Source organism: Coffea arabica, chromosome 6e (genome assembly GCF_036785885.1).
Source record: "Coffea arabica cultivar ET-39 chromosome 6e, Coffea Arabica ET-39 HiFi, whole genome shotgun sequence".
Lineage (NCBI taxonomy): Eukaryota > Viridiplantae > Streptophyta > Magnoliopsida > Gentianales > Rubiaceae > Coffea > Coffea arabica.
Genome location: NC_092321.1, coordinates 48,890,366 through 48,905,999, shown reverse-complemented (window position 1 = coordinate 48,905,999; position 15,634 = coordinate 48,890,366). Strand labels below are relative to the sequence as shown.

General features: G+C 38.5%; 1 protein-coding gene across 1 annotated transcript; it reads left to right on the top strand.

Annotated features, from left to right (window-relative positions):
* The first annotated feature begins 8,460 nt into the window (after positions 1 to 8,460).
* Positions 8,461 to 9,591, top strand: LOC113696826 (uncharacterized). Its single transcript, XM_027216209.1, has one exon. It carries the CDS (start codon positions 8,461 to 8,463, stop codon positions 9,589 to 9,591), a length of 1,131 nt encoding a protein of 376 aa, XP_027072010.1.
* Positions 9,592 to 15,634: the final 6,043 nt, after the last annotated feature.

The following is a 15,634-nucleotide window of genomic DNA, read 5'->3' as shown; positions in this document are numbered from 1 at the left end:
AGATGGATTTACATATCAAGATTACAAAATGGCATGGTATCGTGCTTTCCTTTTTAGACCATTCAACCATTCCTGGTTCTTCACATTCAAAGATAGTTGCAGCAAAGAATTCCCAATTTGGTTCAATCACTGGTGGAAATGGTTTGGACCCCAACCAGAGATTCTACCTCCAAATGTTCTCATGGGATTTCAAACATATCTAAAAAGAGCAAAGGGGGAAGAATATACAAGACCAATTTTATTCCACATGGAATTCAAAGTGCCATGGATATTTTGCTGGAGTTTCAAAATTCATCAAGAACTAGAAAAACCTCTGCCAATGTCATTGGTAAGAGAATTCAAAATAAAATGGTGGACTGGATTCAATCAAGAATTTGGCGATCAAACTAATGTGATCAGATTCCTGACCACTGGAGACAAATTAAAGTGGACAGCTACTACCACTACTCAAAAGGAGACAAGACAGTCAACAATCATTCCAACCACTACACCAACTCCACTCACTCCAAAAAGAGACAAAGAAAAGGTGACGGAAATGGCATCCGAAGAAACAGCCAGTAACTTTTTAATAAAGCAAATCATGCAGAATCCCGAGATGCTGAAAGAATATCTGAATTATTTACAAAAGCCAAAAGAAGAAGACAAAATAGAGGAGCCAGCAGGATCATCAGAATCTACTTTTGATCCTTTTGATGACCCCATCGGTGGACAAAATCCAAACGACTTTTGAAAAAGAATGTCGGCCACAACAAATGAAAGCAAAATTGAAATGAAGATGAAATGCAGAACCGAGCCTCTATAAATAGATTCAAGATTCAGAAGACAGGCATCGGCGAAAAAATATCAGAAGTTGTAATAGACTTGTCTTAGTTTTCCTACTACTCCCACTTACTCTTAGTTCTCCTACTATTCCCACTCACTCTAAATAACCATTGTACTCAAAGTCTTTGTAGAAGTGGATTTCATCATTACAATAAAGTCTTCAAGGTTGGAATTCATTACAAGCTTCCGTTAGTCACTCAACAATCAAAAGTAAGTCCAACTACTTATGTTTATTGCATTTCAATACCTGGGAAAGAAGTGGTATCAGAGCCACACCCTTGTTTAATTTGCATACGCATATTTAAACTTTGCATTTACATTTACTTTATTTGAATTACGTTTCTATTTTAACTTGGCTATCTCATGCATTTATGTTACATATTTTATTAAACTTTACTGAAAACGTTGGTAAGACTTGATGCTTTGTTAGACCGTTGGTAAGTCCAGGATAGGATGTTCCAGGCATAGGCTCGGTTGTTCCCGTCTAAGTAAAATTTAATTAAATATTAAGCATGGCTGCATTTCTTAGACAATTAAAAATAGGATCTAATTCAAAGCAAGAAAATGTAGTACAAAGTCATGAATATCATATGCCTATAAACAATTCAGATTGGACAATCCCAGAAGAAAAAATTGAACACATTTATAGAATTGGCCCTTTAGATTTCAAAACTGCTTTATCAGTCAAAACCCATGAAGAAACAATATCTATTCAAGAAGAATATCAAACTATACAATTATTAAATCATAGTACAATTCAAAAATATTTAAGTAAAGGATATCGTTATATTCATATTGGATTAATACAAATTGCTGTAAAGCCCTTATTCCATTTAGGAGTTGATGCTCCAATATACCTAGCTTTAAGAGACACTAGACTCAAAAGATATAAAACATCTTTATTATCAATGATTCAAACTAATGTTTGCAACGGACCAATATATTTTAACTGTGCTCCAAATTTTTCAATAGATTTAACAGACCCTCATATATTAAATTCAGTTATACTATGATACGAAATATGGGCCGCTTATGGGCCATGTTTTGGGCTGCAAGAGATTGAATCTTTTAGTAATAGTTAGTAGTTTATTTTCTAGATTTCTATTTTATTTGCTAGGAATAAATTCGGTCCAAGACCTCATGTTGAGTTGGATCCGATTTATAGAGTCTAGGCTCACTATAACTTAAGTTGGTTAATTAGCTTTTATTGGGTTATGTTGGGCCAGCTTAAAGCCTTCATTGGATCAATTATAAGCTGACCATTAGATAGTGGATTTGAGTAGTGGAATCGGGCCAAAGGCCTAGCCTAGCCGAGTTAGGGTTTTGTCTTGTAAGGCTATATATAGCCTAGGTTTTCATTCATTAGGGAAGAATTCAGATTTTATAAAATATATGTGAGTTATTTCACTCTCTCTTGCCTCAAGAGAATTTCCTTTGAATACTTGAGAATTAATCTCAAGTTGTTCATCGAACTTATCAATCAAGTAGTCTCCTTGATTGTGGCGTTCTGCTATCTATACTTTTGGTTCACTAAATTTGCTAGTCGTGGGTTAAGGAATCTCCTTAGTTCGTGGCTCGTGATTCTAGAAGGGTCAAAGTTCCGCCAATCATCCCAACTTGGTGTTCGTCTAGATCCGTCTCACATCAGTTGGTATCAGAGCTAGTCGACGACATCAAGTATATCCCGTAGAGGTTCTTTGTTTTTCTCCTTTTATTTTTCTTCGTAAGTTTTCTAGTATTTGTCTTCAATTCTGGTCGTGTCTTTCTTTGTGTCAAGTCCGATTGTTATTACAAAAAAAAATAAAAAATTCTGTCCGCCTTTGTTTGTTCTTGTTGCGTCGTTCTTTGATTTCTTTTGCTTCGCATACACTTCGTGCATTACCTGGTTGTGTGATTCTGTCTTGAAGCCTGCTTTCAAGTGTAACCGAGCTGTGTTTGAATATTGAAAAAAAAAAAAAAAACAAAACAAAACAATTTCTGCGACGGCTAGGGTTTCACTTGCAACTAGGGTTTTCCTTGGGCGCAAGTTTCGTGTCAAATCTGTTCCAGCTTTTAGTTGTTACCCAAGTTGTTTTCATTAATCTCCTAAACTGATTTTTGTGGTTAAACTTGTTTGGGGGTTGGAATCTTGAGGAAGGACTACAATAATCTAGGGATTCTTGAGTTTCGTGAACTAATCTTGAAGTCTCAAATTTTTTTGATAGATATTGGGGGATTGAAGGAGAACTTTGGTTCAGCATTACATTCTGGAATTTAACCCATGAACAGCCGAGTAATTGTGTGTTCTTAGAGTCAAAAAAAAAAAAAAAAGGAAAACAAAGCAAGAGGAATTGCGCGGGTGACAAAAAAAAAAGAAAAGGGAAATTGTGTTCTTTATTGCCAAGACCTGAATTGCTACACTTTGTTTCTTGAATTTAAGCCGCAAAAAAACAGAAATCTAAGGCAAAGGAAGGGTTTAAAAATTCTGACCAACTTCTTCTTGAAAATCTTCAGCGCCTTGAGTGTTGATTATTTGTGTCACCTTTTGAGTTTTTTGATCATCTTGACTCTTGAAGACCTGTACCTCTCTTCGCACAAACAGCTTCTTGTACGCTCTTGCATCCATACAGGGCCTCCTTGGTTTAGGAGTAAATTTCTGGGGAGTTTCTTGGGCAAACCGCTTGGGAAATTCTTGTGTAACATCACTTGCATTACCTTGTGACGCCATTGCCTAAGACCAATCTGTATAATCTGTCCGTGTGTGGTGCACAGGGGAGGGGCCGAATTGCTTGTTCTTTGAGGGGGAATAAGGAACGAAAATTTGGAAGCAAGGAGAGGGGAGTATAGCCGAATTTTATGAAGAGTTTTTAGAAGCAAATTCTGGAATTTTGAGAGGATAGTTTCGGGAAGAATAGGAAGCTACCAAATTCTGTTTTGCAGCCGACTTTGGAAGGTTTCAAAGGAGCAGAAATCTGGAAATTTTTTAGCTACCAAATTCTGTTTTGCACTTGGTTGACCAGCCGACTTTAGGAAAGGAACAAGGAGAAGGAAATCTGGAAAATTTTAGGAAACAATTCTGTTTTGGTATAGCTGATTTTGAGGAAGGTTAAGGGGTACAAATCTGGAATTTTGGGAACCAATCCTGTTTCCATTTTTTTTAGCCGACCTTAAGGAACTTTCCAAAAAGTACAACACCTAATTTGTTTCCAGAAAAATCAATTAGGAAAATTAAGGAAACACTTGGGAAACTCCATCATTGTATTTTCCTCGTTTCATTCCTTATCAAAGTCATTCCTCATTTCATTCCTCATTTCAGTCCGTTTCTACTTTTGTTCTTGTTCCTTTGATACAATTGGGAGCTATTTTGATTAAAGTGTGATTGAACTTCCTTGAGAAAATTTCTGATTTCTTCAAAGGAAACAAACAAGTGGTTTGAGAAGTGAATTGGTGAGATCATTAGAGTGACATAAACACTTGAGTGAAAACACGAGAGGAGTGAAACACTTCAGGGAGCGAGTGAGGACTGTTCTACTAATTTTTGTTGAGTTTTGCAGGTAATAAAAGTATGAGACAAACGAATGCTCAACTGGAGCTTCACCATCTTGTGCCTAAAGGAGTAAATACTGTGGCATTGCGTGAGATAACTGAGCAATTGGAAATCATCAAAGCTCAAAAAAATGATTGGTTTTATACACGTTGCCATATCAAGGATAAAGTTTGCAGCTTAGCCATTGATAAGGGTTGTGAAGTTAATCTCGCAAGTACTGTCTTGGTTGAGAAATTGAATCTTCCAACCATTGATCATCTTCGACCTTACAAGTTGCAAAGTGATAGTGGTGATATTTGGATTACTAAGCACACACTTGTTCCTTTTCGTATTGGTCAATACGTGGATGAGGTGTTGTGTGATGTGGTTCCCATTCAAGTGACGCATGTGCTGTTGGGACAATGGTGGATGTTTAATCGAGAAGTCAAATATGATGGATATACTAATAAGTATTCCTTCACATTTAATGGCCGTCGTACCAAGCTTGTGTCGCTTAACTCTAAGCAACTTTGTATTGATCTAGCATACATGAAGAGTGAGCATGAGCGTTATAGTATGAAGAAAGAGCTGGAGGAGAGAATTGTGACTGAAGAGGTAAAATTTGAGGGAGTTGAAAAGGAGAAAGAGGTTGAGAATAATGAGGGGAAAAAGTCAGCTACTGAGCATGAACAAGAGATTAAAAATTCTAAGAGTAAGCTGATTGTGAGAAAGGATGTGAGATCATATGTTTTTTCTAACGATCTTGACTCTACTTTGTTTAGTGTTTCTACTTTTATGCAGGTTAAGCAAGGAAAAATTGAGTTGATCTTGGCATGTTCTATGCCTAAATCCATTGGTGAATATCAAACTTTTCATGGAGTTTGCACCTTACGTGTTGTCTCTCTTTGTCATCCACTGATGTTCAACGTCAACCATGAGCCTGATTTGCTTGTTGGGAGGAATAATGAAGTTTCAAAGGGAGTTTCTACACTTGAAACTTGTTATACATTTCCTTCTTATTTTGTTGGTGACAATCCTTTCCTCATTGGTCCAAATTCTGATTCCTTACAACCTGATTTTATTCTTCAATTTGAAGGTTCAGAAGCTGCCTATCTCGATCTTACTCCATTTGTGCAAGATAGGCCATACCAACAACAACTTGCAATGAATTTTGTAACTTTGCAAAATCATGTCCGGGACTTTTCTAACCTGATTGAGCATCACTATGAAGATCCTTATCTTGTGAATGTGAATGGTAAGCTATCAAGTGATTTTATACCTACAAATGCTAATCGTGTGATTTATTGTGTAGGTCCAAATTCGACCATTCATGACACAGGACTGATTAGAGAGCTTTGGAGTGGTTGGAGTCAAGCCTTGAGTTTTCCATGGCAGATTGTGAGCATTTTCAAGCTAACCAAGAGACATGTGCACCGAATTACAATAATCATGACGTATGCAAGTATCATCCATTCTAAGAGAGCCAATATGTGGAGATTTGAAGTTTGATACAGCCAACTCTTGTAGTACCATTCATTTCCAAACACGATTTGAGGACAAATCTTTTTTTTAAGAGGGGGGGAATGATACGAAATATGGGCCGCTTATGGGCCATGTTTTGGGCTGCAAGAGATTGAATCTTTTAGTAATAGTTAGTAGTTTATTTTCTAGATTTCTATTTTATTTGCTAGGAATAAATTCGGTCCAAGACCTCATGTTGAGTTGGATCCGATTTATAGAGTCTAGGCTCACTATAACTTAAGTTGGTTAATTAGCTTTTATTGGGTTATGTTGGGCCAGCTTAAAGCCTTCATTGGATCAATTATAAGCTGACCATTAGATAGTGGATTTGAGTAGTGGAATCGGGCCAAAGGCCTAGCCTAGCCGAGTTAGGGTTTTGTCTTGTAAGGCTATATATAGCCTAGGTTTTCATTCATTAGGGAAGAATTCAGATTTTATAAAATATATGTGAGTTATTTCACTCTCTCTTGCCTCAAGAGAATTTCCTTTGAATACTTGAGAATTAATCTCAAGTTGTTCATCGAACTTATCAATCAAGTAGTCTCCTTGATTGTGGCGTTCTGCTATCTATACTTTTGGTTCACTAAATTTGCTAGTCGTGGGTTAAGGAATCTCCTTAGTTCGTGGCTCGTGATTCTAGAAGGGTCAAAGTTCCGCCAATCATCCCAACTTGGTGTTCGTCTAGATCCGTCTCACATCATACTAGATATTCATCTACAAGGAAATGAATTTGAAAAACATACAAAGAATTTTGCAATAATATACAGAATATATTATAGACCTTTATCTTCACATTTAAATCCAAAATTCATAATGACTCCAACTCTTAAAGACGAAACAACTTTATTACAAGTAGATGCAGATCGACCTACTACATATATTCCAAAAAGATTAAAATGGAATGAAATTACTATACCTAGTGAATTTGAAATTAAAAATCCACAAGTAGCAAGAAATATAGAACAAACTACTGCAGAAGATATTATAGAAAAATCGGATGGAAGTACTTTAATAAGATTTACATCATTAAGAGAAAGACCAGAATCATTTTATTCATGGTTACCAGCTAGACGTTCAAATTATGAGTCATCTGAAATTAATTTCCCTATGGAAAGTACATCAAATTTTAAATATAAAACTCCTATTCCAGAAGTTGTAAATCAAAATAAATCTGACTATTCCCCAACACATTCTCAAATGCAAGGAGAAATAAATGTTATAAATAGACCATATAAAATAAATCATAAATATTTACAAGAAGATTTTGATGATGAAGAAAACACAGAAAAAAGAATTTGGTTTTTTCAATTAGAATCAGAATATAAAGAAAAATTAATATTAGAATGGAAAATAGAAATAGAAAAACAAAAGTTTGACTTTCCTTTCTTTACATGGTTAACATTTTACACATCAAAATTAGGAATAAGTGATGTTTATAATATTCCACAAATAAATGTTCAAACTAATTTATATAAAAAATGGAAATTGAAAGATGATCAAATATTAACATCAATACACCCTCCATTACAAGAAGTAAAAATTAATCTAGGAAAAGGAGAAGTAATAGCCTCACCTTTTAAAAAGGGAAGAGAAGCTGAATCAAGTACAAATAATTCAATAAATCTTGAAGATCTTAAAAAAGTTTATCAACAAAATAATTATACAAATCAAATTCTTCATACAATATCTCAACATATGGAAGTATTAAATACAAAAATTGATACACTAAAGAAACCAGATTTAAAATTCCCAAATGATATATCAGCACCTCATTTTCAACCTAGAAGTCTGACAAGAGAAAAAGAACAAGATTTAGTACAAAGTATTAGTACTCAAAAGATAAGTAATACAGATAATTTATTAAATAAAATATCTAATGCATTACAAAATCTAACTACAGATTCAAAACCAACAACATCCAAAATAAATACCTTAGACCAAATAATAGAAGAAAACTCTACTGAAGAATTAGAAGATTTATCAGAAGAATCAGCAAATTCAGACATAGAAGAAAATATACTTTTACCAATAGAAAATCAATTTGAAGAAGAAAATAATCAAATAAATAGAATAAAAAGAAAGAACTATAGTAATAATAAAAATTGGAAAATGGTAAGTTCAAAAAATTATTATCCTAGACCAAGTCCTCCAGATATTCAATATGAAGAAAGATCAAAATTTAGAACAACTAAATATGATGGAGACTCAATATATGAATGGAACATAGATGGCAAAGCAGAATATGAAGTATTAAATAATTTGCAAGAAATGGGAATGGCGAGATTAGCCTATAAAATTAAAATATTCAAGAAAGAAATATTGCAACTTTATTAGTCTCAGGATTTACTGGACAATTAAAGAATTGGTGGGATAATACTTTAACATTACAAGATAAATTATCAATATTAGATCATACACAAGAAATAGAAGATGATCAAGGAAATATTCAAATACAGTCAGATGCTGCAGAATTTTTAATAGTAACAATAGTAATGTATTTTATAGGAAATCCTAAAGAAGAATTAAATTCAAATAAAACATTCTTAACAAATTTAAGATGCCCAACATTATCAGATTTTAGATGGTATAAAGATATGTTTTTTAATCCATCCATGGTTGCCCTTCATCCCATGGGTGAGGGGCACCCCACGCCATCCAAGCGTTCCTTTGCCGATATCCTTGCCTCCTCCTCAAACCCGTTGCCATCCTCACAATTCTTGAAACCGAGAGAAGTGTATCGCGGAGAACCTGCGGTAACTTTCACCATTGATGAAATTCAATCGTTGGCTTCCCCTTTCCGTTTTGCCCTGGTAGGTAAGTTCTCCAAGGGACGGCCTTCCATGGAGGCTCTACGGACGGAATTTTTAACCATTGGCTACAAAGGGACGTTCACTCTTGGCCTGCTGGATCCACGCCACGTTCTCATCAGGTTTGAACATGAAGAAGACTACCATAGATGTTGGCTTCGTCGTTTTTGGTCCTTTCAGGGTTTTGGAATGCGAGTACTGAAGTGGACTCCCTCCTTCTCGGTAGACTCAGAACCTTCCATCGTCCCCATTTGGATTCGGCTACCCAATCTTCCTGTCCATTTTTTCGCCAAGGGCCCTCTTTTCTCCATTAGCAGACTTGTGGGAGAGCCTCTTCGGCTTGATGCTTCCACAGCCGCCATTACAAGGCCTAACGTAGCAAGACTTTGTGTCGAAATAGATCTTCTTAAGGATCTCCCGAATCGCGTCTGGATTGTTAACGGATCTTTTGGATTCTGGCAGAAAATTGAATACGAAAACGTGCCTGACTATTGCCGCTGCTGTCATAAACTTGGCCATACTGCAGACGTATGCAAGATCAGCAACCCGGCGCCGACTGCTGCTAGTCAGGGGTCGGATCATCACGCGCAAGTCTGGTTACCCAAGAACCCTGAGACAAGCCACCCTGATATGCAGCAGCCAATGGCAACCAATGAGCCTCGCCAGAAACCAGAAATTTCCCTGATAAAGAACCCTAATCTGCTTGGCTGTGACAAAATGCACAAACAACGGGTAGTGCAAAATCAGGACACGACTAATCCCGCCCCTTCAGAGGGGACCCCGAGCCAGGTTGTATCTCATGGTCTTTCTGCCACAAGGGAACCGAAACCCCCTGAACCGGCCACTCAGCTACAAGTGGTCATCCCTGAAGCCAACAACCTGGCGTCGAGGCTGCTGGATGATTGTGAGCTTGTAACAGAACGAGATTTAATCTAGTGGCCGACTTCGCTCTCGGATTCTGAGGACCAACAGCGGGATTCTATGCCCCGAGCTCAACTCTGTGAGAGTTTCCACCAATTCAAAAGGCGTATGGATGCTAAAGTCCCTTCTCTGGGAGGCTCGGCGTTGCCGCAGGGGAAAAATACAAAGAAAAAGAGGTTCCTTTCGCTTCCCCGCACCATAGTCACTCGTCAGGCCTCTAAGGCCATCATGGATTTCCCCTCTACCCATTAAATGTTTAGCTTCCTCATATGGAACATTCGAGGAGTTGCCGGCCGAGCCTCTTGTCGACGGCTGTTTTCTTTAGTACATGCTCACAATATTTCCTTCTTGGTTCTCCTCGAACCAATGATTGATGCTTCACAATTGCAAAGTTTGATTCAAAAATTTAAGTTTAAGCTGGGATTATGTAACCCAACCAATAAGATTTGGATTCTGTGGAGAGAAGGGGTTGCGGTGGATGTTCAGGTTAGCTCCGACCAGCTTTTGCATTTAGCCATTACACATGAGACCTGGACTCGTGTAGTCTTTGGAACCTTTGTCTACGCAAAATGCACCACAGTGGAACGGAGACCCCTATGGCAAGACTTAATTTCAATCTCTCGTCGAGTGGGTGGTGAGCCTTGGCTAGTTGGAGGAGATTTTAATGCTATTGTTTCCTTAGATGAATATCTTGGCCCTGCCCAGCAAGATTTACAAGCAGTTTCGGAGTTTGCAGACACTATTGCGGACTGTGGTCTAAATACCTTGCCTGCCTTTGGGAGCCGCTTCACATGGTCTGGCATCCGGAGGGGTAGGCGGGTCTGGAAGAGACTTGACAGAATTTTAGCAAACACTGATTGGCAGCAAGCGTACCCCTGTGGTTCTGTGCAGCATTTAAGTCGCACTGGCTCTGATCATTCGCCCTTGCTCTTGCGCATGAACAATCATCAGGGTACCCCTCGGCCATCAGCTTTTAAATTTCAACAGATGTGGGTGCGTCACCCGACCTTTCTTGAAGTTGTCCGAGCTAGCTGGGAGCAGGAGGTGCAAGGCTATGGCATGTTTGCCTTCTCCTCCAAACTTAAGCGTCTGAAACAGGTGCTTAAGGAGTGGAACAAAACCACGTTTGGGGACATATTTGCAAATCTAAAGAAGGCTGAAGCAAAGGTCAAGGAATGTGAGATCCAAATGGAGGGAGAGGATTCGGATGTGCTAAGATCTCAGTGGAGCAGTGCGCAAGCTGCACTGCTGCGATGTCTTGCGGATGAGGAAACTTACTGGAAGCAGAAAGCTCGGGTTCGGTGGCTAAAGGAGGGGGATGCTAACACAAAATTCTTCCACGCTTCCCTTCTTAACAAGCGGTCGCGGCTAACCATCCACCAGATTCAGGACAGCCAGGGGCATTTGCTTGAGACAAATGACGACATTGGACAGGGAGCAGCTAGTTTTTTCCAGCACCTCCTCTCCGGATCAGACGGGGCTAACAATGAAGCATCCGTGACCCGGCTGTTAGCATCGATTCCGTCTATAGTGACACAACAACAGAATGAGGAGCTAACGCGTCCGGTATCTATGGAAGAAGTTAAGGGAGCAGTTTTTGGGTTGGATAGTCACAGCGCGGCTGGCGTCGATGGCTTCTCGGGGTTTTTCTATGTGTCTTGCTGGGACATTATTGCTCGGGACCTATTGCAAGCAGTGCAGGAATTCTTCTGTGGTGTTCCACTTTCTAAGGCCATCGGGAGCACTTTAATTGTGCTCATTCCAAAAACTGATAGACCGAAAACCTTTGCAGAATTTAGACCTATTAGCCTTTGTACCTTCTTGAACAAAATTTTCACGCGGATCTTGACTGAGCGGTTGCAGCCCCTTATGGATGGTCTGATATCTCCAGAACAATCGGCCTTTGTTAAGGGGAGGGAAATTTCGGACAATATTCTTCTGGCGAAGGAAATACTAGAGTCACTTGACAAGAAAGTACGAGGTCATAACCTGGTCCTCAAATTAGATATCATGAAAGCTTTTGACAGTGTTTCTTGGCATTTTCTCTCCAAATTGCTGCAGAAGTTTGGATTTAGTCATTGGTTCATTACCTTGGTCATGAATAACCTAAAAGGAGCTTGGTTCTCGGTTCTCGTTAATGGTCGAACCTATGGATTCTTCCAAAGTGGGCGGGGGGTTAAACAAGGAGACCCCCTTTCTCCTTATTTATTTCTGCTGGTTGCTGATAGCCTTAGCCGAGGGCTAAATGAGCTGCTCGCCTCGACCAAGATCTCCCCTTTCGCTCTCTCAAGAGGCTGTTTCTCCATCACCCACCTTAGCTTTGCGGATGATGTGTTAGTGTTCATGCGGGGGCTCAGGTCGGATATTAAAGAAATGCTCGATTTTCTCGCCATCTATCAGGAGGGGACAGGCCAACGAGTGAATAAATCCAAGAGCTCTTTCCTTACCTCTTCTAAATGTTCAGCAGCAAGGCTGCGATCCATAACCACTTGGCTTGGCTTTAAGCATTGTAAATTACCCATCAGATACCTGGGATGTATGATCTCGAAAGGACGGCCGGCAAGGAGGCATTTTCAGCACTTGATTGATAAACTGAGGCTGAAGTTAGCTGGATGGAAGACTAAACTTTTATCGCCTGGTGGCCGGGCTATACTCATCAAGCACGTCCTTTCAGCTATCCCAAAGTATGCCATGGCAGTCTTAGAGCTTCCGAAGAGCGTGTTGAGGCAGATAGAACAGCTTATGGCTTCCTTTTTCTGGGGCGAAGCAGCTGGGAAAGAGAAGCGACATTGGCGTCGATGGAGGGATCTGTGCAAGCCAGTTGAGGAGGATGGTCTAGGTTTTCAGTCACTGGAAGAAATTGCAGCGGGTTTTGCTTGCAAACTTTGGTGGAGATTTCGTACATCTTCCACTCTTTGGTCTCGTTTTCTGCTAGCGAAATATGGGAAGAGAGAGGGGCACATCACGCAGATTCAGGAGACCACCAATGGGTCGGCCACCTGGAAGCGTATGTTGCGCTGCCGGGCCTTTGTGGAGGAGAACTCTCAATGGATGATTGCTGGGGGGACCTGTTCTTTCTGGTTCGACAATTGGCTCGGCTCAGGGGCTTTGGCTGTCGGAAAGGTTAACCTTCCCAGTCCTTCCCTCACGATCCGAGAGTGTATCAGCGAAGGGGGTTGGGACTTGGCGCCTATTGAAGGTGCTTTATCCAGCGTGGAGATTCAGCAGATTCGGTCCTTCCCTCCTTTTCTCTCTAATGAAAAGGATTTCCTTATTTGGCAGCCTAACCCGAATGGCGAGTTCTCTATCAAATCTGCTGTGTTGAGAAGGCGCCATCGAGGGGCCTCTTTACTCTCCCGTACACTCATTTGGGATCAACGCCTGCCTCGCAAGATCTCGATATTCATGTGGCGTTTGCTGAACGCGCTTCTTCCCCTCCCGGATATTCTCAGTAAATTTGGCTTTCACCTACCCTCTAAGTGTGTTTTCTGCAATCATGTGGAAACACTGGAGCATGTATTTCTCACTTGTGAAGTCGCAACTGCTGTTTGGCATCGCCTGGGGCTCCTGCTGCACTTTCGAACGGATAGAGCGGACGAGATTCTTATGCAACTTCAGAACTGGTGGATGCACTCATCTGGCAATGGCTTTGTCGCGAATTGCTATCGTTTATTACCGGCACTCATCTGTTGGGCACTGTGGAAATTTCGCAATCTGGCTTACTTTGAGGGGGTTGTTACTCCAGTGCATGTCATATTCAATCACATTGTTAAGGAGCTCCAGCTCATAGCAAGGGCCACTCCTTTCACATGTTCTACTCCTGAAGATAAACGCTGCTGGACTCAAGGCCTTGTACCTTTCCTTAAGCAGCCACCCAGGGCTCGGCTCCGTATAATCCGTTGGATGGTCCCTCCCATGGGCTACGTGAAGTTAAATGTTGATGGTTCTTCTCTTGGGAACCCGGGAGATGCGGGGGGAGGAGGCCTCATCCGGGATAGCGAGGGGAGGCTACTCTATGGTTTTTCCACTTTCTATGGTTGGCAGACCAATATGAGTGCTGAAGCAATGGCTCTCCTCGAAGGGTTACAGCTTTGCAAATCTCATGGCTTCCCCCACGTTGAGATTGAAATTGACTCGCTGACTCTCCTCAAGGTAGTACGACGTGAGATGAAGTGTCCGTGGAGGATTTGGGGGGTGGTTTGCCACATTCGACATCTACTTGAGGACTTCACCTCGGTCTTGCATCATTGCTACAGAGAGCTCAATGTTGTGGCGGACTCGCTTGCCAAATTAGCCAGCACGTCTCGTGCGTCCTCATCCTACTGTGCTACCTCTTTTCCAAGGGACATTCGTGGGCTTCTTCAGTTAGACAGAGTTAGCTATCCTTACATTCGCCGGCAATGGAAGCCTTAGTTACTATGTAGGACTGTTTTTCATGACAGGGCGTTTTAGCTCCTCTCCATTGTAATTTTCTTACCATTAATAAAGGTTTTGATTAAAAAAAAAAAAAAGGTAATTGGGAAGATAAAAAAAAAAAAAAAAGAAAGATATGTTTTTAACAAATGTATTAAGAAGACCAGATTGTAATGCTTCATTCTGGAAAGAAAGATTCATAACAGGATTACCAAGTTTATTTTCTCAAAGGATAATGGATAATTTACAAAAGGAAATGGGAACAGATGTAATTTCATTCGAAAATATTACTTTTGGACAATTATTTGCTTTTGTGAAAAAAGAAGGATTAATATTATGTTCAGAATTAAGATTACAAATAAAATATGGATCAAAACAAAAAGAAGTAGGATCATTCTGTGATGCATTTGGAATTAAACGAATCAAATCACCATCAGCATATAAAAAGAGAATTAAAAAATATTCCAAGAAACCAAGATATATAAAATCTAAGGAAAATGAACCAACTAAAAGAAAGAAATTCATTAAAAAGAAAATTGTTTGTTACAAATGTGGTAAAATAGGACATAAAGCAAACAAATGTAGATTAAAAGAAAAAATTACAGAAATCTGTGTAAATGACGAAGAAATTAAAAATAAATTAATAAATTTGTTAATAAATGAAAAAGATAAAAGTTCTGAAGAAGACTATTATGATGATATTACTAGTTCCGAAAATGAAGAAGATTGTAACTGTAATCCAAAATATATAAATGTTATAACTAAAAAAGAAGATAAAGAATTTTTATTAGATATAATAGAAAAAATTGAAGACCCAATAGCTAAAAAAGAATATTTAGAAAGATTAAAAAGCTTAATTATTCAAGAAGATAAAATGCCAAAGATAATAGAACCCTTTAGCATTTCAAAATTAATAGATAAATATCCAAATATAAATATAATGAAAAAAGAAACTACTAAGGATCTTCAATCCGAAATTAATAATTTAAAAATACAAGTAAAACAATTACAACAAGAAATCATAGAATTAAAACTAAAAGATTTGGAAATAGAATCAAAAATAACATTAATAAATAACAATCAACCTTCAACTTCTAATACTGAAACGAATGAAATATTAATAGCAGAAAACCCAGTAAGAGAAGACCAATATATAAATACTATAGAAAAAATGACTTTTTAAAAATGGTTCGCTTTAGTAACTATCACAGTTGAAGATTTCAAAGAAACATTTGTAGCTCTAATTGATAGTGGAGCTGACACAAGTTGTATTAAAGAAGGAATAATTCCAACTAAATATTGTGAAAGAACAAAAGAAAAACTAATGGCAGCAAATGGAGAAGATTTAGAAGTAAAATATAAATTTACAAAAGGATCAATATGTAATAATGAATATTGCATTAGACATAATTTCATAATTGTAAACAATATAAATCATGATGTTATATTAGGAACACCTTTTTTAATTCAAATTTATCCATTTTTAGTAAGCAATGAAGGAATTTCAGTAAATATAATGGGAAAAATCATTACCTTTAAATTCTTAACTCCAATAAGACAAAGAGAATTACAAACCTTACAAACATCTTCAATATATAAAACAATAAATACCATTACTAAAGTACAACAACAAATAAACTATATT